At 32.1% G+C, this 25,406-nt stretch overlaps 1 protein-coding gene across 10 annotated transcripts in view; it reads right to left on the bottom strand.

The window, feature by feature from the left end:
- LOC127706153 (uncharacterized) overlaps positions 1-25,406 on the bottom strand; it is a 66,321-nt gene continuing 40,915 nt past the window's right edge. For 8 of the 10 annotated variants that reach the window (XM_052210598.1, XM_052210599.1, XM_052210595.1 and 5 more), the window contains 13 exons: positions 24,808-24,898; positions 24,393-24,520; positions 22,544-22,675; positions 20,264-20,421; positions 15,462-19,406; positions 13,067-13,180; positions 10,745-10,870; positions 9,829-9,980; positions 7,666-7,845; positions 7,155-7,349; positions 6,816-6,863; positions 4,687-4,803; positions 1-3,985 (listed from right to left, as the gene is read on the bottom strand). In XM_052210598.1, coding sequence (XP_052066558.1) covers positions 3,904-3,985; positions 4,687-4,803; positions 6,816-6,863; positions 7,155-7,349; positions 7,666-7,845; positions 9,829-9,980; positions 10,745-10,870; positions 13,067-13,180; positions 15,462-19,406; positions 20,264-20,421; positions 22,544-22,675; positions 24,393-24,520; positions 24,808-24,898 — 5,468 coding nt within the window. In that variant the 3' untranslated portion in view covers positions 1-3,903. The remainder of the gene's footprint in view (positions 3,986-4,686; positions 4,804-6,815; positions 6,864-7,154; positions 7,350-7,665; positions 7,846-9,828; positions 9,981-10,744; positions 10,871-13,066; positions 13,181-15,461; positions 19,407-20,263; positions 20,422-22,543; positions 22,676-24,392; positions 24,521-24,807; positions 24,899-25,406) is intronic. The other 2 variants (XM_052210600.1, XM_052210601.1) reach the window with 2 other exon arrangements.

Raw genomic sequence — 25,406 nt, 5'->3', positions numbered from 1 at the left:
TACTAGTGAAATATTTTATTTTCAAAGGAAGACAATCTATTAATGACCATCACAAAAGTTATCACAGACAGGACACCAGTCTATACTGGTCTACACTAAAAAATAGTTACATTTACTCTGATCACAAACAGGCTTGGTCTACACTAAAAAATAGTTACATTTACTCTGGATCACAAACAGGCTTGAATTTCTTTAAATAAATTTTATGTCAGGTGGTTTCTGAAACATTTTAGTAAAAATGACAAATTTCAAAATATTTCCAGTGAAAAATCCAAGCCTTGTAAGCACAAAAAATATAAACATTTACTTTGTATGTATGAGATTAAAAATATACCAATGAATACAGGTCTACTCTATTTCTCAGTAAGATAACTCTGTGACTAGTTTAATGATAGAACTTATTGTGATTTTTACTGTATGAATTGTATAAACTAGGTTATCTTACCACATTATATGCAATCTGGTTAAAAACAGATCCTGTGTCCGACTTTGTTTACCAGAATCTGACACTTCACTCTATTTTCTGTTTTTTTAAAAGACCTTTTAAAATCCTCTATTTTTGCCCTAGATAAACACCTTGAAAAATTTGAAGGTTGAAATGGTATTGACTGAAGTAATAATTAGCAGAAGAGAAAGAAGAACGGAGTGTTGTCAAATCCTGGTAAGCTAAGTGTGGACACTGGATTTGTATTTTTATCACATTGATATTTATCCTGATTTCTATAAAATATACTGCTTTTCATAGCAATCTACTTATTTCAAATGAAAATATATAGTAAATACATCGAAAAGACAAATTCTGACAAATAAAACAACAAAATGATGTTTCTTAAATTTTGCTACTTGTTGTAAAATTCAATTGGATCTTTTATTGAATTGATAAAAATAACTATAACAGCTTCAGACATGGAATATAGCTTTCATACATGAAAAATATCACTTATATTCATCATGTTTTGATATACATAACATAAATAATACAAAAGTTTAGCACTACTCTAATAATGAATTGCATTTGACAGAAATGTAAAATTTGAGTCTAAATGATAGTCATGTAAAAAACACAAATTGTGTGATTTTCGTGTTCACAACACTGGTTTCTGGAATATCTTTATTCACCTATTCTATTCCTCAAATCAATAATCTCTTTTTAAAAGTACAAAAATTACTTCAACCACAAACCATTAAAATAGACCTAAATATTAAATCTCCAAAACATTAAACCTGATGCAAATATTCTAAACATATTTACACACAAACACACAATAAATGCACTTATCACTGTAGCAGTGTAAATAATAAATGCCAGATGCAGGCATGGACAGAATTATCATAGGCAGTTGTATTAAAAATCTCAATAGACCATAGAGTTGTTTCATACTGTCTTATCTCAAGGTCAAAACTTATGTCTTGATTTGCATTAATGTTGCTAATATCTAGCTTGAGCACAAACTAGTGTTTTGAGTGTGCATCTATACAACATTTAGACACATGTATAGCGAGGTTAGACCTCGTTGTCAACGGATACCATTTATCACAAAATAACAAACTGTCACAACAACTTGTAAGTACAGCATTTATAAGTAAATATTTAACATGTAAGATTAAATCAATTGGCATATTGATACTCTAATAATACAAGCCACAACTTTGGATACTAATTCACAACTTTAATTAGCTACATTAAATTACTGTATTTTACGATTCAAACGGAATACACCCTTTAATAATTGATTGATTTCCAAGAATCAATTACTGCAAATAACAGACTTGGAAATCTCAGACAAGATCGAGTAAGATTTCCTATCATCTGTTACTCCAACAAGACATTTCAGAGACTGGAAATCTTACACATAAGTGTCTGAGATTTCTTCCTCTTGCTAATAATTTTATTATATTTAACCTAAACCATAATACAAGATCCATTTTCTCTCTTAGGTTTAAAAATTGTATTCATATTAATCACTTCAACTGAAATGAACAGTATAGATTACCCCAGTACAATTAATTACTTTTATTGAGGTAAACGGTAGAAATTACAACGTGAGGTTAATTAGGCTTACTATGAATTAACAATACACATAATTGGATTTCTCTTCAATGAAATAAAATTAATCTACATTTCCATGAAACAGAACTTGCACAACAAGACAATGTAAATAATTCCATGACTTTATATTGCATCTTAAATGTTTTCTTGCACTAATTGATGGTGAAATTATGGATGGTGATCAAATCATATCAATGGTGATCAAATCATATCAATGGTGACACTTACAAACATGACATGGTGTATTACAGTGAATACTGACCTAGAATGTCAGATATGTAATGGTTTATTACAGTGAGTACTGACATAGAATGTCAGATGTGTAATGGTTTATTACAGTGAGTTCTGACAAAGTATGAATATGTTATGGTTTATGACAATGCGTACTTGAATTGCATGTTGTATAAGTTAACAACATTAAGTAATGACATAGTATGACAAATATGTTATGGTTTATGACAATGTATATTGAAATTGTATGTTGTAAAAATTATGATTAAAGATGGAGGTTTTGTTGAAATATTAAGGGAATGTAGAGTGTATTCCAAAATCTAAATAATTGATATCAAATTTTATAAAAAGAGCATCTAAAAATATATCAAATTAATATCAAATAAAATTATTTAAAAAAACCTCATTTAAACAGTTTTGCTGGACTAAAACATTAAAATATGTTTAAATCTAAATTTTTGATAAAACAATGCTATCAACAAATTATTCATTTTACACTTGACATCTTTATGTCATACTTCACTTGTCATTAGCTCAGCTTTTTGTCCTTTCATGATCTACATTTAAATGAAACATTTAAAGTAAAGTGATTAAAACATTATCGCTTGAACACATTCATATATGACTAATTTTGTCACCTGATATAAATAAAAAACCTATGGCAGAATTTTCATAACTCTCTATTCATTCATATAAAACTTTGGTCATTTCAATAATGTTGGATCATAATCAATTAAAGTTAACATCTTTAACTGTGGTCCTTTCATGCCTCTTTAATCACTGTCCTTTTATGTTTCTAATTGTGGTCCATAGATATTACTTTTTTAATCATAGTCCTTTTAGTTCGAGTCTTTAATAATGATCTCTTCATGTATGAAACTCTTCAATATTGGTCCCGTAATGTTAACCATCTTTAATAATGTCCTTTGATGGTACCCCTTGAAACATAGTCCTTCTTTAAACCTGGTCCCATAATAGTTACTTCTTTTTACATACATTGCACCTTTCATCATGACCCCCTAGTCTCTATGTCTATTATTTGGGTCCCTTATAGTTAATTCTTCAAATGTTACACATGTGGTCCATCATAATCAAAATTCATATAAATACATGAGGTATATTTAGGTAAATCATGACTCTTTACTAATGATTGAAACAAAATGGTCACTTCCATAATTTATGTCATAGCTTAGACCCATCAAGAAGTTACTCTAGTAATATACTGTTTTCAATCATTCAAAGATGTTTTAAGATCATTCTTATAAGAAAAATATATTATGAGTAGTTATAAATCTCAGGTATGATTCAAACTTCTTTCTTGATGTAAAATAAATTCAACTAATTTCTTTTCCACTGCAGTCTCTTATAATCTGCATATTAGGTTCAATCATTCTTCATAAAAGGTTTACTGCAGGTACACATTGTGAGGTCTATATTGTTTATGGTTTTATCATTTACATATAGAATGTCATAGACAAGTGTCCTTTACAAGGTTTCATCATTTTATTGTCCAAAGTCTTCTTCCATTAGGTACATGTTGTGTACTAATTCTGCTATCTAATTGGTCTGCAGAAAGACTTTTCGTCTCATGAAGTATAAAAACATATATACTAGGGTTTTTCTTATTTCTTTGTTGAATGTCTCCTTCGTATAAGAAATTCATGATGCAATAGTTGAGTAGCTGATAATCTCTTACTTTGGTCCCTGTAAAGTAAAAATAAATAAATCTATCAAACTCAACCAAAGTAATTACATCCTTCTCATCAATTTCCTCTTAAATACCATAGCATGGTAGGGAAGAAAAAAAGGTTGACACAGAGATATATCTTGCCTAAATGTAATTTTTATAGCAAAATGCAAACTTTAACATGTAAAATATGCAAAAATGAAGGTGTAGGGCCAAAAAAAATCCATGGAAATGAGATATGCCAATGCTAATACAACTGCATACCAAATATCATTAACTTATCATCAGTGGTTCCCCTTACAAAGAACTAATTACATACTTTACTGTTGATGCCACAGACAGTAGAAACATCACTAACAGTCTCACCTTCTCGACTTTGTCAAAGCGAGACAAAAGGATGTTTTTTTCATATGGTAAAACAGTCTTTTCTTCCAAATAAAAAATTGGAAATTTCAGAAAAGAAATGCCTTAAATAAAATGTCAATACAGATTAAGACATTATGTTGCAAGACAACAAATTATATCTGACTTCAATGGAGAACTCATAAAGTTATTACAGCATAGATTTGTTATCTCTCTCCCCCATCACACCATTCCCTCAAAATACATTTGTATAGATGTTCTAAAAGTATCTGCTGAGGTAACACCAGCCAAGTAATGTGGAACGTGGTTTGTACCCCTCCCCCCTTAACCCCATCAAACAACATAAAGACTGTACCTGGTAAGACAACTGTTTACAAAATCTCTGGCCTCTAGGGTGAACCTTTCTGGCAGCTCTGGCACAGGTCTGTCACAACCAATAGCAAATATGGCTGCCATAGGGTTCATATCCGACCTGTAATACAGACATCACATTTTATTGTTCTATTTATACTGGCAGAAAATGTTATAATCAAAGATTTAATATATTTCAAATTCTAATTAGGATTTTGAAATAGAATATTTGGTTGGCATACAAACATACTCATAGGGGGTGAGTTGAGAGCACTCACAAACATGTTTAGCCCGCCACATTCTGTATATGCCTGTCCCACGTCAGGACACACAGACACATTTCAATGTTCTATCAATACCAGCATTAAATGGGAATATTCTATCAATACTGTCATACTATGTTATAATCAGGGCTTCCAAAATTATTTTTAGCCAGCCGGACATTTTATATATTATTCCGATTTTAATCCCTTAAGACTAAATAAACAAAAGGCAATTATGGTAATCAGTTGCCGAGTTGGACATCCCAATGATTGACATTAAAAACGATATTAAACTTCCTTTGATTCAAATTCGAAGTTCTGACGTAAACTGTTAAATTGGCAGTGCATCATTCGAAGTGTGCAAGATCAGCGTACTTATATCTGCCTTAGACTTATTTTGGCAAAATAACGTTGTCAAAAACTTTACTTTCGTTTTTAAACCGGATGTTATCTTGACAATGGTAAAACATGGACCAGAGACGGATACGTAAATTCCGTGTACGTTTGCAAAGCATGAACGAGTATAAGTAGCTCTTTCTACGTTATTTCTTCAAGAAAATATTCGAAATAAACGTGAGATAAAGGCATCAATGACAATTTAAGTATTTTTTGAAGAAATTAGGCTGCATAATTAAATTTCACACCTGCGCACATGCGCACACGTGTACTAGTTCAAACATGTCTCTGGTTCAAACAACGTGGTTATGACGATTTTTCATTTTCACCTTTTTAATTTTTTCATCAAATCATATTTGTAAACGTATTTCTGATAATTAATATCTTTTTGACTAAATTAATTAGATGCAAACCGCTGAAATGTAAGAAAATAACTTTGAATAGACCGATCAATGTCCGGTTCAAAATAGTTTACCTGTCACCTGAACAGGTAAATTTCAGCTGTTCGACAACTAATTAGCCTTGATTAAAATGAGAAGGTATTAAAGTAGGGGTTGTTTTGATAGTACTTAATGATCATGTCACTTTTATGACCGGAAATGTGTGGCTGTTAAAGGCAAAAGGTTGGGTCATAAAGATCGCGAATTATGTTAAAATGACCGTCTCCTAAGAAAGCCTTGAAAACTAAAAAGTAGATGTCCGTTTCATGCTTTGCCCAGCTGGACTTTTACCGGACATTATACAAATGTCCGGAATATATGACCGTTTTGGAAGCCTTGGTTATAATCAAAGATTTAATATATTGCTTGAATTTAAGTTTTGAAATAGAATATTTGGTTGGTGTACAAACATACTAAATATTTTTGAATTTCTAACTTCTTTTTATTTGTACTGTTTTATTGTCTTTTTATTTTACCATGCCCATTTTTAACATTTTTTTGTTTAACAGTGAATGTAATAGTATAGTTTTATATGCAAGATATTTAAAATAAGGTTTTTATAAAGTTTAACATCTTTTTTTAATTTTTTTAAAATTGTTATTAGTGATCATTTCTCATACTGGTATGCTAAATTTTTACCATAGGCTTTCTTATTTTATTGTAAATACTTGTATCTGTGAATTGATATCATGTTGTAAAGGGCTTAGGGTAATTTTCATATTATATAATGCCCTGAGTTCAGAGAGCTCACAAACATGTATAGTTCCTCACATTCTGTATGTCCCTGGTCAAAACCCTGAATATGGCTGTTGTGTGCTGCCCGCTGACCTTGAACTTTGACCTAGGAAGTTGAACAAACATTATGACACACCCTCTGGTGTTGGTTAATATACATGTCAAGTATAAAGTATAAAATTATAATGGTTCTCTAGATATAGAGCGGACACAATTTGTTACGGACGGACAGAATGATCACTATAAGGCGACCCGCCACTAGGCGTGGCCCTAATTAGTATTCATTAGTATAAACTTACCATGGAGGTTTCCTAGTTGCCATTTCAAATACAGTACAACCAACACTCCTAAAAATACAAGTAAAAATCATTTAGGGCTGTTGTGGACAAAAAATGTAAGGGGGTGGAACAAGTATTTTTAAAATTCTTGATCTGTTTTTTTTCTGGTTTACCATTGTCTCCAATTTGTATAAGTCTAGTGAAAGTTTTGTTTTTAGTCTTCTACAATCTTCCTCTTAATATAGTAAACTTAGAATATTTTAGTCAAATCAAGCTGAGATTTTAGTTGGACAACTTCCTCTCTAATAATAAGCTCGCAAAATTTTTAGATATAAAGCTTTGATACTTTTTAAAACTTACCATATATCTGATTTCTTTCCATGTCCAGTTTCATTGACAACCTCTGGAGCCATCCAATATGGTGTACCTTTCATGGACTTGAGAATTTGTGACTGTCCCATGCTGAGATTTATACACAATCGTTTGGCACATCCAAAGTCTATTAATTTTATAATCCCATTTGGCATTAACATTACGTTTCCTCCTTTTATATCTCTGGAAAAAACAACAACAATAAAACTTTTTAGATACTAAACTGATAAATAAACCTACTTTGAGTCAAATATACAGCATGGTTGGGAAACTTTCAGTAATAGCTAAAACATACCTTGATTTTGATAAGTTAGGTATTTTGTTTTCGGTGCATGAAAACCCCAATATTCTTTATGTATCTAATCAATTTATTAAAACATAACTTGAAATTTGCCATATGAAAGTTCCCATTAAAAATATTAAACTACTATCTAATGATAGCATAAGTTGTTTTCTCTTAGGCTAGACATTTTTTTCCATAATTGAGTGATCTACAAACCTGTGTATAACGTCATTAGAATGGAGATATTCCACGCCCTCTAGAATCTGTTTTGTATATTTTCTGAACACAGCTTCATCTAAAGCACCAAATCTGGCCAATATACTGGCTATAGAACCACCAGGTACAAACTGCATGAATATACTGACAATGTTTTCTTCTAGACTAGTTCCAAGATATCTGAAATAACCATCATTTTTCTTAACACATAAAACTGAAACTTGTTTTGCTTTGAAAGAAGTTAACAGAATAATTCAATAGTCCAAAAATGAAGTAACTTGAATAATAGTTTGTTTTCTTTTCATTTCGTGTTGATTTCTGGTAAAGATAGGTTTTGATTGACACAATATAAGCAAGAGTTATTTCCCTTTTGTTGCCTTCTTTAATCAGCCAAATTCAACTTGTTATACTGACCGCAAGACTTCAGAAAAAGTTGGTTCTAAACTATTTCAATTTCTTTTAGCCTTGCTTGATTCTTCTCTACAATCTAGTAAGGATCTTTTATCAGACTTGTTTGTACTGCATGATTCAATGAAAAATGTCTTCTTTACGACAGTATGGTTGGATCAGTACTGAACTATTCTTCCGAAATATGGGGTTTTCACCGCGCCAACGACATAGATTATCCATAAACGTTTTTGTAGGTTTGTTTTAAAATTAGGTAAACATGCTCCTATTAGTTTTCTGTGTGGTGAGCTTGGTCATCTACCTATGTATGTTTTGAGAAAACAATTAATCTTAAAGTATTGGTTACATATTGTTATATATATAAACCAGCTTTTGTATATGATGTATATAACATTTTATATGATGATGCAAATCAAGGTAAAATTAATCGGGCATCTAATGTGCGTGATTTTTTACTTAGTCTTGGAATGAACCCTATTTGGATTGACCAAATTAATATTAATATATCATTTGATGTTATAAAGACACGCATTAAAGACCAATATCTACAGATATATGTGACTGTGAGAAATTAAGTGTATATAGAAGTATAAAGTTTGATTTTTGTCTTGGGAATTATGTAAGCTACATTAATAATGTTCACATTCCTACAAAACTACGAAGTGGTACTTTGAAACTAAAATGTTGAAGTTGGTCGCTTCTCTGATATACCAAGAGAAATGCGTTTATGTGTATGTTGTAAAATGCAATGTGTTGAGAATGAATTCCATTTTGTATTGGTATGTCCAGCATATAGGGCAATTAGAATTTTTTTTTCTGCCATGCTATTATTGTTCATGGCCTATTAGATATTTTTAAACTATCTTGTTTGTTGAAAGCTAATTCTAGATCGCTTACAATTAAGCTCTGTAACTATTCAAAGAATGCCTGGAAAGCTAGATCTGATATTATTGGTTAGTTATGTTATTATTGTATTGTTCTCTGTTATCAGTCTTTTGTCACATTGTGTATATATTATGTATTGCCATAGCATGTTCTATATGCTTTTGCAAATAATTATTCATTCATTCATTCAATTTGGTTAGTCAAATAGGTAAATCAACCATTTATCCCTCCAGAATGGTGGCCAAGGGAAATAACTCAAACTCAAAATATCGTAACCTATCTATTTCCTAATCGGAAAAAATACTATCAAAGGTTGATGGTGTGTATATATTGACAATTATTTGGATGTCTTCTGTTTGGTATTTCTGTAGAACTGATGTTGTATAGGCTTTTTCTATTATGTAAATGATATGGTGACTTCCATAGCTAGATGTCTTCTGTTTGGTATTTCTGTAGAACTGATGTATAGGCTTTTTCTATTATGTAAATGATATGGTGACTTCCATAGCTAGATGTCTTCTGTTTGGTATTTCTGTAGAACTGATGTTGTATAGGCTTTTTCTATTATGTAAATGATATGGTGACTTCCATAGCTAGATGTCTTCTGTTTGGTATTTCTGTAGAACTGATGTTGTATAGGCTTTTTCTATAATGAAAATTATATGGTGACTTCCATAGCTAAATGTCTTCTTTCTAACACTGGTGTTTATACTGCATTACTGTTTCAATGAAGTAAACGAAATACGCTTTAATGCATATAAATTAAAACACATTCTTTAAAAAGTTTCCTTGAGGGTTCTTATTTAGAAACCACAGGAAAAGGAAATGGAATGAATACAAATTTGATACTTCTGATGATGTAAAACTCACCCTACAATATTTTTATGATTAAGTGTTTTGAGAAGTTCCACTTCTTCTTGAACCTTTTCATATTCTCTCTTTGCCTTGTCCTGGTCCATTGTATTTAATTCTATCTGTTTAACAGCTATCAACTGTCCCTCATTAGTCAAACCACACCATACCTAAATATATACATTTATTTGAAGGAAATTTCGAACTTCAACAAATCAAGAACTTTTAATGTTTTAATATAATATAAACATTTTCTGTTTTCATAACTGCCAACTTTTCAAAATCTCCATGGAGGATTTTAAGCGCAAGAGGACCTAATGCTCCTCTAATACTGTCATAAGTGTTTTTAATCTACTACTATATTAGTTGAAAATGAGTATGTATGTGTTTAAATATCCTTCCTACTCATTTGAATGCCTGTTTTGAGGTGTTCAGTTTATATAATAAAGAATTTCAAAATTCAGATCAACACCTCATGGGGGATATCCCCCATAAATCAGGATAGTTGGCAGGTCTGTTTTTTAAATATGTTTTTGTAGATGATACATAAATTAATTAATTTAATTCTAACTACAATTTTAATCTCTAGTGATTCAAGTTACATTTAGTTAAGTTAACATTTACTCTTCTGCTCTTAAACTATCCTAAATGACCTTCACATCCTCATAATATTGATCTCTTTTTATTACTAGAGTTATGTCCCTTAGTCAAGATTTATTTCAATATACTGTCAATGGTTCTTTTACTCATTTCTGATACTGTAAATACAAAAAATTATTTCATTATTCATACGGCTGTCACTTAGCTCAAAAGTACAGAGGTAAATGTTTTTTTAGATTCAAACCAAAAAAAGGTTAAGTGTTGGAATATAAATACAAGAGGTCTACCATAAATGAAAAGCCACCTTTCTTATAAATACAAAATTTGTACTTACTGTTCCAAATGCCCCTTTACCCAGAACATTGCCTTTTTTCCACTGTATGGTTTCCTCTGCCTGGGAAAATACTGTACAAGCACTGCCTGATCTACTGTCAGAACTTGATAAATGGCTGAAAATTGTCTGGAAATGAAGATAAGTATTTACATCAAAAGACTTCTACAGTAGGGATCAGTATCATATTAACAATTGTTTATATTGCTGTTTTAAATAAGTAAACATATATATTAAAAAGAAACCAATCAGACAAAAAAGCCGTACAGTGACCTATAGTTGTTAATTCCTGTGTCATTTGGTCTATTGTGGAGAGTCGTCTCATTGGCAATCATACCACATCTTCTTTTTATATGAAATATCATATTGAAATTAAAAAAAAACTAGCCATCATAAAAGTCTACTGATTCACCAAAACAAAGCTGCTTCATCCCATTGAAATGTGACAGTTCTAAATCTCTAGTTTGAAACTCAAATACTTTGTTCAACTACTTTTAAAATATGTGGGCAGTTTTTATGGTTTTTGCTAACTTATTTAAACATTCATTATTTTTCTAATTTTTATTTTAAAGTCAAAACTTTAGTACAATTAAAATCAAAACGTCTTGCTTTCACAGCTTCTATGGCTAAACTAATAGACATGTATATACTCTCACAAATGATATAGCCTCATCAGTGGTTCCCAAGGCTTTAAGAAATCAACTGGAAATTTGGTCCAGTAAACAATTCTTCTTAACTAGACCAGACTCTTTACAGGACATTTACACATATAATTTGGACCAAAATAAAAAAATTACTGGTCATTTGGTCCAGTATACGTGATGCATATCACTTTACTGGACCAAACCAGTTTTTTACTGGACTTTGCCCAATGTCCGGCGACCTTGGGAATGACTACCTCATATCAATCATGTGTTAACACCAGACTAATGTAAAGTTTCTAACTTCTTTTAATAAGAATTTCAATACACACCTTCTCATTGTATAATAAATGTATGTCAATGTCACCTATGACTATTTAAATCACTTTAGCTACATAATGTATACCTGTTTAGAAATTAATTAACACATATATCAGACAAATCTTCAGTAAAGATCAGGTAATTTCCCTGATAAATAGAGTGATTAGCTATTTTGGTCAATGTTATTTGTAGATCTTTTGGACATTGAAAAGGCAGGGCATCATTTCAGCTGATGCAATATACATTTGAATGACACCTCTGACCTTTTGACTTTATAGTGCAATCTTAAAAAATAATTTAATCAGCAATTATAATTTGATTTAGTGCAACCTTTATTGAGATACTTTAAAATCTGCAACTTTATTATGCATCTATATGCAACAATTTAGAATCATTGCAAATTTGTTGGTTGAAAACTTTAGGCAGTGACAAGTGAATAAATGAAAATAGTTAAACTATTGCAATGATATCTTACAATATTTATAATTACATTCATTACTAAATTCGATATGTTGAATAAAAAATAAATGGGGAATGTGTCCATGGGACACAGATGATGCCCCCGCTTGCATATAACGTTATAAAGGGACATAACTGAAGAACTGTAAAAGTGATGCTACCCAATTTGTACTTGATCTGAGTTTTGTGGTAATAAGCATTGTTTATAAGTTTCATAACATTTAGTTGATACAAACTTAAGAGAACGGAAACGAAAAATTCAGCAATTTTTAAATTTGTAAAGGGGCACAACTCTAGAATGGTAAAAGTGACACCACCAAAATCAACCTTGATCTGTGTTTTGTGGTAATAAGCATTGTGTATAAGTTTCATAACATTTGGTTGAGGCAAACTTAAGTTAGAGAATGGAAACGAAAAATTCAGCAATTTTTCCATTTGTAAAGGGGCATAACTCTAGACTGGTAAAAGTGACGCCACCAAAATTCAAACTTGATCTGTGTTTTGTGGTTATAAGCATTGTGTATAAGTTTCATAATATTTGGTTGAGGCAAACTAAAGTTAGAGAACGGAAACCAATTTTGGGACGTAGGGACGGACGTACAGACGTACAGACGGACAAGGGTAAAACTTAATGCCCCCTACGCTACGGCGGGGGCATAAAAAGTGAGAGAATCCAAATTCCTATGCCTTTCAAGCAGGATTAATGGCAGATTTTCATCAGTTTCGGTTTGATTTATGCACAACTTTTTCATGTTTTTTAAGACATAGTATGTTTTTGTGCTTGACTTATTGTAAAGGCATCCATCTATTATTGAAGACTGTACCACTAGATGTTTATGGTTATTTGTTTCATTAGGTCTCAAAGACATATATCCAATCTCCTTTTATTAAAAATAGATCATACCTCATTATCAGGTATCAGTAAGTCTTCCTCATCAAAATCACCTCCAGCGACAGGTATCACAGGTAATTCTACTTGTATACTTGGTTCTACTGACTGTCTGATGAAAGATTTCTGCTGTAAATGTAAAGTAGAAACAGGCATGATTGATTGTTGTTTGTTTGTCCAGTGGCAAATATTTCATGCATGTTCAGGGTGAGACACATGTAATTTGTATAATCCTGTATATTGGATTCTCCTGGTGCCTGATAAATGAGTCCTTACAAGAATTTTTTTTATCCACTTTTTCAATCTTAAAAATGTATGCTACCCTTATTTATGAAAATAAATGGGGAATGTGTCCATGGGACACAGATGATGCTCCCGCTTGCATATAATGTTATAAAGGGACATAACTCAAGAACTGTAAAAGTGACGCTACCCAAATTTGTACTTGATCTGAGTTTTGTGGTAATTAGCATTGTGTATAAATTTCATAACTGAAGTTGAAGAACGGAAACAAAAAATTCAGCAATTTTTCCATTTGTAAAGGGGCACAACTCTAGAACAGTAAAAGTGACGCCACCAAAATTCAAACGTGATCTGAATTTGTGGAAATAAGCATTGTGTATAAGTTTCATAACATTTGGTTGAGGCAAACTAAAGTAAGAGAATGGAAACGAAAAATTCAGCAATTTTTCCATTTGTAAAAGGGCATAACTCTAGAACGTTAAAAGTGACGCCACCAAAATTAAAACTTGATTTGTGTTTTGTGGTAATAAGCATTGTGTTTAAGTTTCATAAGATTTGGTTGAGGCAAACTAAAGTTAGAGAACTGAACCAATTTTGGGACGTACAGACATACAGACGGACAAGGGTAAAACTTAATGCCCCCTCCGCTACAGCGGGGGGCATAAAAAGTTATAGTTAAATAAAAACTAGAGGCTCTAAAGAGCCTGTGTCGCTCACCTTGGTCTATGTGCATATTAAACAAAGGACACAGATGGATTCATGACAAATATTGTGTTTTGGTGATGGTGATGTGTTTGTAGATCTTACTTTACTGAACAATTATCTCTATCTATAATGAACTTGGCCCAGTAGTTACAGTGGAAAATATTTTGTAAAAATTTACCAAAATTTACAAAATTTATGAAAATTGTAAAAAATTGACTATAAAGGGCAATAACTCCTTAAGGGGTCAATTGACAATTTTGGTCATGTTGACTTATTTGTAGATCTTACTTTGCTGTACACTATTGCTGTTTACAGTTTATCTCTATCTATAATAAAATTCAAGATAATAACCAAAAGCTGCAAAATTTTCTTAAAATTACCAATTCAGGGGCAGCAACCCAACAACGTGTTGCCTGATTGGTCTGAAAATTTCAGGGCAGATAGATCTTGACCTAATGAACAATTTTATCCTTGTCAGATTTGCTCTAAATGCTTTGGTTTCAGAGATATGAGCCAAAAACTGCATTTTACCCTATGTACTATTTTTTAGCCATGTTGGCCATCTTGGTTCACGGACACATTTTTTAAACTAGATACCCTAATGATGATTGTGGACAAGTTTGGTTAAATTTATCTTAGTAGTTTCAGGGGAGAAGATTTTTGTAAAAGGTTACAAAAATTTACGAAAAATGGTTAAAAATTGACTATAAAGGGCAATAACTCCTTAAGGGGTCATTTGACCATTTTGGTCAAGTTGACTTATTTGTAGATCTTACTTTGCTGAACATTATTGCTGTCTACAGTTTATCTCTATCTATAATAATATTCAAGTTAATAACCAAAAACGGCAAAATTTCCTTAAAATTACCAATTCAGGGGCAGCAACCCAACAACAGATTGTCAGATTCATCTGAAAATTTCAGGGCAATTAGATCTTGACCTGATAAACAATTTTACCCCCATGTCAGATTTGCTCTAAATGCTTTGGTTTCAGAGATATAAGCCAAAATCTACATTTTACCCCTATGTTCTATTTTTAGCCATGGCGGCCATCTTGGTTGGTTGGCCGGGTCACCGGAAACATTTTTTCAACTAGATACCCCAATGATGATTGTGGCCAAGTTTGGTCAAATTTGGCCCAGTAGTTTCAGAGGAGAAGATTTTTGTAAAAGTTTACGGACGACGGACGCCAAGTGATGAGAAAAGCTCACTTGGCCCTTTGGGCCAGGTGAGCTAATGAATGATGAGTATAACTTTTAAAAAGAATTGTGTTTTGTTAAAGGTAAACCTTCATACCTTGGTTATATAATAGCTAAGATCAAATACGTTTATGAATGCATATGTTTACACAACTTGTAGATCACCAATTCGTGCCAATTCCAGTTATTATAGAAATTATCTAAGTACAGTGAAAATAATAAATGAACACTGCACTAAGTTTATGATCAAAAGTTCCAATTACCTTATGTGAACTACTCTTTACATTATGAGAACTACTCTTCACAGCCCTGCTATCCTCCAATCTTGAAGAGTTCTTAACAACTCTCCCTTCATCAGCTCGTGGGGTCATCTTTTCCTTTTTAATCTCAGTGAATTTACCAGCTGATCTAACTTTAGATGGGGTTCCTGGTCGAACTGATACCCTAACAGCAGATGTTGGTACAGATGAACTAATCTCAGGTTTTGTCACATCTTTCCTTGTCTCACGTTTGTGATCACCAACATACATTTCCATCTTTTTGAAGCTATTAAGGATTTTAGCCATTGTTTGTTTAGCTTCTAAATCAACACTCTGATTTAGGCGAGGATGACTACTACTACCAGATAACATAGGTTTTCGGAGATTATTTTCCCCTTTATTTGCTCTTGGGGTAAATGACTCGGCAAGTCTGTTTTTCTCATCACGATCAAACATTTGATTTCCTCTAGGTGTAAAAGACTCAGCAAGCCTACCTGCATGGAATGGTGAATTATCCGCCTCAGCCGTCATTTTCAACAACAACTGACGATCTGCTGGAGTTATTGTGTCGGTACGATTAGACATTCTAAATGATCCAGTAGATCTGATAGATGATGTAGACGTGTATGTATTGTTATTTAATATTTCTTCAATAACTGTATCAATATTATTTTCATCCTCTGGTTGGTCACTTTTACTTTCAGAAAACTTTCTTTCCCTCCGAGAACTAATGTTTCCCTTTGCATCTAGCAGACATTCTTCAGATGACTCCCTCTCATTAATAAATTCTTCTTTCACAATTTTAACTTCACTACTTTTCCCTACTTCATTGATTGCCTCCCTTGATTTTCGCTTCTCGGATTCATTGATGGCTTCACTTGACCTTCTAATGTCACTAGAACTTTGGCGTGACAGTCTACCTTTTGAGTTTCCAGACTCGTTTCTGGAATTTAACCTTGATGCACTATTATTTTTGTCTTTCACCGATGTATTACTAGAACTCCTACTTGCAGGATTATGTCCCCTTTTCTCAGACGATGGAGTTTTTTCAATGCGTCTCCTCCCACTGCTTTTGCCAGGAGGCTGAGAATTAGTTTGTTTAGGACTTGCATTTAGGGTATTCCCTAATGCAATATCTGTAGCACTGTTTCTTACCATATTCTCTGCACTTTTTCTCACATTGTGAACATCATTTACCACATTCTCTAAACCCTTGTTATTATTTCTGTCAGAATTAAGTCCTAGTAACTGATTAAGTGCTTCTTCTTTCACTTTTTGATCAAAGTTTTGTATAGCCTCTGCAGTTTTAAGAACATGAGAGGATTTTATTGACGGAGATTCTGGAATAGGAGTTAACTTTCCCATTAAGATTTGTCTATGTAAAGCTGCTGTCTGTTCGTCAACTTCAGGTGAATTAGCATAATCTGGATCATAATCTATATCCTGTGGTATTATTGCCAAATTTTTAATTGCTTGATCAAAATTCATTTCTGAGCCAGATTCTTGATTCAAGTTTTTCAAGAAATTTTCAATATCAAATGCACTTGGCAATGATTTCTGTGTAACATCCAGGTTCATTGGTGGGTAGCCGTCATTATCTAATACTGGAATATTTATGTTTCTCTGCTGCTCTCTTTGCTTTACTTCCAAGAACCTAGGAGAATGTGCAGGCAATTCAGCAAGGTTTGAAGTTTCAATATGTAATGGACGATAATGTCTTGGAGTTGGCATGTCTAGATCGTCACTGTCTGATGACTCTGATGAATCCGACCCAATTCTTTGTATATTAGCAACATCAGATTTATCGTAACAGGAAGTGGCTACATGCCAACCTATCCCAGAAATCAGAGCAATATCAGATTGTTCTGACTGTTTAGTAAGTACAGAATCAGTTGCAGATTTTTTCCTCCGTTTTCCTGATTTAATTCTTCTTTTTGGCTTTCCACTCTTTGGTCTATTATTTCCCTCATCTGAATTTTTACCATCTTTATTTTTCAAAACTTTTCTTTTCCCTCCAGTTCTACTGGATGTAGCTGAGCCAGGTTTTCCATCTTTCCCAGACTTCTTTGCACTCTTTCCTCTGCTTCTTATTGAAATTTGTGTTTTAGATCTCTCAATACCTGGCTTTTGTACAACAAATCCATACTCTGTTGCAGAAATACCCGTTGGCTTTTCAAACTGTTCAAAAGGATTAACAATAATAGGTGTAGCTACGGGTTCCAATGGATTTATGAAAACACCCTGAGTCCTTTTTGACCTTGGTGTATCGGACGGTAATATTTCTACTAATGGCGGTTTTCCCGCACTAGCTGGTTTATATTTGAAATGTGCAGGTTCCTGTTCTTCTGTTTTAGCTTTAATATTTGAGTCACTTTCTGATTTTGTAACGTTAGAATTTGATTGAGATTTCAGATTTACCGATTTGTCATTGTGTGATTCCTGAATAGTAGACATCGATGCTGATTTAATGATCAGGGGTGAAGATGAAATTTTGGCAGATAAATTGTTTTGTTGTGATGGCGAGTTCTTTCTGCTTGTGGCCGGTGAAGACACTTTTGTGACAGATTTGGAGACAGCAGTATTAGATTGTGATATATTCTTTGATGAATTAGCACCACTTATCTTTCCAACAGACTGAGGGAGAGGCCGTTTTGACTGGTTATTTTCTGGTTTAGTATTTGTTACTTTATTTCCAGAAAGAGTTGATGAGTTTGTTGTATTTTGAGTAACTTTGTCTTTAACACTATTTTTTGTATTTGAGTTGTTTTGACCACCTATATCAGGAGTCAAAGAAACAGAATTATTAGTAATATCCGTGTACACAGTCTTCCCCGACCCTGATCCAGTACGTAAAAACTCTGACGGGATGGCAGGTGTTTGTTTATTCTCAACAGGTGTTGTTACTAATGGACCCGAATCCACTGATTTACTCACAGCAGAGTTTTTCTGTTTAGACTTTCCAGAATTTGGCACTACAACACTTTTAGCAACATTTATCATTTGTTTTATACTATTCGTTAAAGAGGAATTTTTGGCAGAGTTCTTTCTATCAGCTACAGTATCCTGTTCACTTTGCTTGGCAGATTTTTGTCTCTGAACTTCGTCTCGAACATTAGAAATAAGTTTATTAGAAACAACTTGCATTGGTTTAGAGCTACCTGGCTTTGTGCCAAGCTTAACAATGGCATTTGAAGAAACTGTTGTAGATATAGTATTACTTTTGATGGGAGGTTTTTCTCCATCATTTTCTAATCTACCAGAATTTGATGTTCTCAAACTTTGCACAGTTCTCTGCCTCTGACCTTGAAAGTCTACCTGACCTTGTCCACTTTTAGACTGACTAGACTGTTTAACACTAGTTTTACTTTCTTTTGAAACACTTGCTGAACTCTGACCCTGAGGTTTCTCTTGATTTTGTGAATTACTATTTCCTGTAGTTTCTTTCCTTGCTGAATTAATTTCACTGTTTAGCAAATTGTTTGAATGTACTATTACTTTATCACTATTCACAGCTTGTCCAACAGGTGGCGTATCATATCTTGTCTTTAAAACATCTAAATTCTTCTTTGAAGTACCTTCCACTACTTTGTTATTATTTGGTCGAAGTGAAAACTTTTTATTGTCTTTTGGGAAATTTCTTATATTTTTCTTTAAATCTTGCTGTTTCTGAGGAACAGGATTTAAATTATTGACCTTTTTATACGGTTGTCCATTATTCTCTTTTGAAGAGTCACTACTGCGACTAGAAATCGACCCATAGTTTGATTCCTCACTTCCAGAGGATTGTAAGATCAACAGTTCTTTTAAATCTTTGGGTCGACTTTCTTCCAAAACAAAATCTTCCTTGTACTTTGTTTTAGTCCTCAGTAAAGTAAGGGTACTACTAAATGCTTGTTTAATTTCTCCTCCTAAATTAGGGCGTTCATCATCAGAGCGAGGAGAAGCTTCCTGAAAGTAGAAAGTGTTATTGTACATTACATCTTACAGAAGGTCTATATAAATCACAAAATTTCTAATTGACAAATTATAAAAAAAACAGATGTCTTGTACTTTCTTATGCCTATATCACAAAGCTCAGTTGCTCCATAGTTCTCATGTCATGGCTTTGTGACTTTTGAGCAGTAACTTAAGATTAAACACTGTATTGTAATAAACAAAGCAATGCCATTCCTTGAGGACATATTTTTGATTGAGTTATCTTTAATTGTCCATGATTATAGGTAGAACAGATGTATTCATATGCACTACTTTTTGAAATTGTTCTCTTGGTTTTCATGTGCCTTGCACTACTTTCTGACTTATTTTCTTGGTTTTCTTGACAAGTTTTGTTTTACACATACACATCATTTTGTAACTTGAATATCTGAGTATATTTGATCAATAAATTGCTTAAGATGGGCATGGATATAATATAAAGAATGTTTACCCCACTGCATTATATTGTGTTAACGATAAAGGTAGAGAAGAGGCCTGGTATTTGGCTAAATACTGTAAATTCAGAAATTATTGCGAGCATTTATTATTGCAATTTTTGAAGAATGGACAAAAAAGCGATTTTAATTATTGCGATTTCAAGAAATCTGCATACAGACATATGCATAGAATTCAGATTGTGACTTCTTATTATTGCCATACTTACCCAGTCACATTATTCACATTAGTAAAAACAATACAGTGACAATAGGGGTTTGATTGCACCCCAAAAATGGTTATTACAGCAAGACCATTAATCAAGCTTATATTCATTGAAAACTACCATGATACCTTCTCCCCCTTCAGTCAAGTTTCTTTCATGGTTACGTTACCTTTGATGAATCAGTATCTTCTCTATTGATAGTCTTCGACTCTAGACAACTGTTCTCATTTGTACATGTAGGTGTAGGGGGCAGCACTTTAGACGAAGTAGGACACACTGGTGCCCCTTGGACTGGTGTCTGGCATTTGTTTACTAAACCCATTCTCTCTGGAAAGAAAAGAATTAAGCATTGTATGGATGTAATATTCTTTTAAAAAACTGACAATAACAGATAATACAGCGATTTGAATACTTAAATCATATATAACTCTTTATCTGTCAAAAATTGTGTGTTTTTCTTTTACAATTGTTTCTTGCTAAGTTATAAGTGTGGTTGTTCCTGTTTTGAATCAATATGAATTGTGATAGCCCATCAGTCTTACAGCGGGAAAAAAAACACAGAGAAAATTTAATAAAAATAAATATGAAGACAAATTGATTTATCTTCACATAGAAAGTGCTTGCCTTTTTTGGTAAATATAGATATAACAAAAAATCTATAAACAGTCTCATGTGTTATGAAAACAACATTTTTTCTGTTATGTGAAAGTCAACCAACAGTACTATGTAGCTACTAATCTAGCTGATAAATCCTATACAATTATAATACCCATTAATCTTTTTCTATTTCTATTTTAATTAAAAGTTTTCAAAGTACTCAAGTCAACGCATAAAAAAAACTTTTTTCCAAAACTACATCTACATCACTGGATGTACAGTTCTTATTTAATTAACTAAAAAAAATAAAGATTTCAAGAAATTTTGAATTATCTCCCTTGTCATTGAATGTTGATGGATGGATGATTATTGCTTGCTTAACATCCAGTGGTAAATTTTAGAATTTGAATTAAAAATAATAAGAACAAAAGCTACATGAATGAAAAAAACTTAGTTGATCTGCAGATTTCAAAATGAGAAGCAAAGGAATCTTTCATTTCAAAGGAAAAGAAAGACATGTTGGAAAAAATCTCAGTCTTTTGATCCCATTAAACAGGGTAGTTGGGAAGTAAAAATAACTAATTTTAACACTCTTCCCTTTTTAAACAGATCAGTACTTAATCATTATTTTATTCAAATTTCCCATAGCATTTTTTCTTTTTCAAAGAAAATTTTGAAATCCATTTATGAGATAATTGAAAGAATAAAGAAGGTTTTTGAAATTACTTAATTAAAACAATCTTTTACATAAATCATAATGCATTATACAGTAGTGTTTGATTTATGAAGGACATATGCAATAAATTTCTGACATGTCTGTTTTATTTAATGAATTCACAACTTAAGTAGATATTTAACTTGAAATACAGTGTATACACCTGTCCATTATTGAGGACTGTATGTTGACCCCTAGATGTCTTTTTGTCATGTTTGTTAATAGGTTGCTGTCTCATTGATGTAAACCTCACATTCCCTTTTATTCATATCTTTAGTATTTATTCTAATACTGTCTGAAAGCTACTTTAAAAATATCAATATCCTCCCTATTGTTTATGTGTTTATTCATTAAAAATCTTCTTGCTAAAAAAAGGGAGGGAAATGTACATGAATTTTCTTCCTTTTCCATATAAAATGATTGATTGATTGATTGATTGGTATTTAATGCCACTTTCAGCACTATTGCGTTATTTCATGGCAGTCAGTTTTTATTGGTGGAGGAAGCTTAAGTGCCCGCATAGAGCCACCGACCTTAGGTAGGAAAATTACAATCCTAGTCAATTAAGATTGGAGTTGAACGCATCTCCCACGTGCCGTATTCGAACTCACAACCTCTGTGATACAGTAGTTATACTACTTAGACCACTCGGCCACCGATGCCCCTCATATAAAATGACAGACATGAATTCACAAACTACTTTCAAAAAGACAACAAACTTCATTTTTGAAGAAAAATAAACGAAAATGTACAAGATACTCAAATAATTCAAACATCAAAATAATTTGTCGTTATATCCCATGCTTGATGTTGAATGCCAAATCATTCAGTACAAAACACAGCACAAATCGTTTGTTCAGAATTTAATTTTTGTCATTGACCTTTTTTTAAAACAATTTTTTATGCAGGACACACAGAAATTCACATAAATGCATTTTCAAGAAATGCTTTATTTTTGTATTCCAATTATTACTTATAAACAGTTTAAATAAGCACACAAAATGACTTTTTAACATGTTTTTTTGAAAAAAAATATGCATTTCAAAAAGAACCAATGAATATAATGTTGATGCAAACATGAGTTTGTTATGATTATTTAACTTGTACTCGTGTGTTAGTGTTAGATAAAACATTTACCCAGATCCAGAACAACAGCGTGTGTGTTAGTTTTATATTTGTTATCTTCTCTTGTTTGTGCAGGTTTTACTCGTATTAAATACGGAGAAGATGTGAAGTCATCACTACGACTCAATGGATGTGACACACGTCCTACAAACAAAATGAGGTTAAAAATGAGGACAATGATGTGATAAAATTATGATTAAAAAACAAAATGAAAAATTTGTTAGTTATATTAATACTGACACATATATAATACCAGCTACACAAGCAATAATTCTATGATTGGTATCTTACAATCTATATGTACCCCAGTACTATGAGCTCATTAAATCTATATCCCTGCTTAACCTACAATCTATTCTTTGCTTGTATGGGACATTCCTCAACCCCAAAACAACCATTACACATTTTGATTCAATAGTAAAATTAATTATCACTATTTTGCTATCATGCTACACGCTTGAGATAGAAAATTATTACTAGAAACTAAGGGCGCACATGCCTTGTGAATGTAAACATCAACGAGGTCATAGGCAAAATAGCAATAAAAGATTATCAATGGGTTATTTTCGTGCAAAGTGTTTTGCCATTTTTTTTCACGTCCAGCCGTGAAAAAGGTTCGTTATTCACTGTGTTTCGTTAAATCGGTAAAAACATCAACGTGCAATAAATTTTTAATTGTTCATTCATTGTGAAATGGCAATTTTATTTCGCGTTCTTCCATGCAGATACCCCCCCCTTTACGCCCCTCTGTAGCTGAGAAACACCCTCTCGTTTAAATTGATTTAATGGGAACTTACTTTCATGGCTGCATAAATTTTTTCTTATTTAAGCGAACAATAGTAATACATAAAGGATTCTATGGAACCCGGTGTTTCAACTGTGACTGCTGCTGTCAGTGTAAAAGTGTAATAATGAAAGCTAAGTCCATTTATCAGTAAAATAGGAAAATAATAAGAATTTTGTTTACCTCTGAATGGTATTGCTAGATTAGGAAGAAGCTTGTGTTAAATTTCCTGAAAATCCACGAAGGTTTAAGAAAGGGAAATTGAGGTTTTGAAAATTTTACACCCACACTGTATCTAAATGTTAACTCAAAAAACCTTTTTTTTCTATTATGGAAAGCTTCTATTCAAGTTCAAAAAGTTTGTGAAAAAGGAATAAAACTTTAACCCCAGACTGAGTGTAAATGTTGGTGGCAAAAAACTGTCCATTTATCATACTATAGTATTAATGAGTAATCTAGCATATAATATATCAGATACATTGGTATGATACTAATACAAATAAATTTCTATTACTAAATAAAATACATCTAAAGATTAATTTGTGGATAAATCTAATTTGTGTTTACATATGAAAATTAAACTAAGTTATTTTATTTATAATTATACAAGATTCTTGTACTAAATTTGAGTACATAAGAATATTTCTAGTCAAAATCATTTTCCAGCAATAGTAAGGTTTCCAAATCAATATTTCGGTAAAAAAGTACTCAAATACAGTATAATTATCTCTAAGCTAATAATACAAAGCCAGGAATTATCTATTTTTATCTTTAAATTACTGGGTGATTTTTTTTTTGCATGTCCTTTGTTCAGATAGTAAACCATGAGATTTACTTTTTCAAAATACTGAATAAGAATTTACTTTCTGCATCTGCTCCTTTACATTTTCCGTTGTTCAGACAATAAACCATAAGTTTTCCCTTTTCAAAATTTTGATGTCACCCAATCAGAATTGACCTTACAAACAACACTGCATTAGATTGAAACTTAAACAGCAATTTTACTGATAAAAAACTACTGCTACCATTAGTTATCATAAAATCATCACTTCTAAGTACAGGAGATGAACACTTTACCTTTCTGTGACATGATAGGATCACATGATGCAGCAACATGGCCGACCTTGACAGAGGTTGCTGTGTCTGATCCAGATCTTTTGTGCTTTTTCTTTGACAAACTTGGAGATGGAGATACAGGTGTTAATCTGTGGAATAAATATGATTTCAAAATATACAAATATAACAAATAGTCATGTGTGTGCGCCTTTGGCTTTCTCGTTTTAGTTTGCTATTTAATCATGTAGAGACCTATTGTAGCTTACTATACCATATGTGAATATCATTCCTCTCATTACAGCAATTTTCTCATTTGTCTTTTTTTTCAATTTCCTTGTTGAAAACTCTTGACGATTTATTGGAGTCCAAACTGTAAACTTCCAAATTGACACTTTATTTTTTTATACCTATGTATAACCCTCACATAACAACATACCTAGAATTCTGTAGACAGTTATCCAAGTCTTCTGTTGGAGTATTTATACCACTGTCTTTGTTGAACCGGGAACCAGGTGAAGGGTGGGTTACTAAAGAAAAAAAAGATACAAAAAAACATAATTTGCCTAATTTTTTTATTTGACAAGGTTTTTCTAATTTTTTTGTGCAATTTATTACATATGGGTTGATGTTAGTGCTATATATGTTGAATAAGTAAATTTTGCATTTCACTGACAAACTTAGTGTAAAGTCCTTCAGACTGAATTCAGTTTGTTAGTGAGTGAGCTAAATTTACACATCAATGAACTTCTTAAAAAAAACCTTTCTTACAAAATCAAAAATAACTTTTACCTTTCTTACAATATCAAAAATAACTTTTACCTTTCTTACAATATCAAAAATAACTTTTACCTTTCTTACAATATCAAAAATAACTTTTACCTTTCTTACAATATCAAAAATAACTTTTACCTTTCTTACAATATCAAAAATAACTTTTATGTTTTTTAAAGTGTAACGATCATTTTTTGTAAAATGATTTTCTGGGAAGTGTTGTTTGTTAGTGGTAGAGTATGGTCAGTTGTCCTGTCCAATACA

This window comes from Mytilus californianus, unplaced genomic scaffold (assembly GCF_021869535.1).
Source record: "Mytilus californianus isolate M0D057914Y unplaced genomic scaffold, xbMytCali1.0.p SCAF_6, whole genome shotgun sequence".
NCBI lineage: Eukaryota > Metazoa > Mollusca > Bivalvia > Mytilida > Mytilidae > Mytilus > Mytilus californianus.
This window is presented reverse-complemented; position numbering and strand designations above follow the sequence as displayed.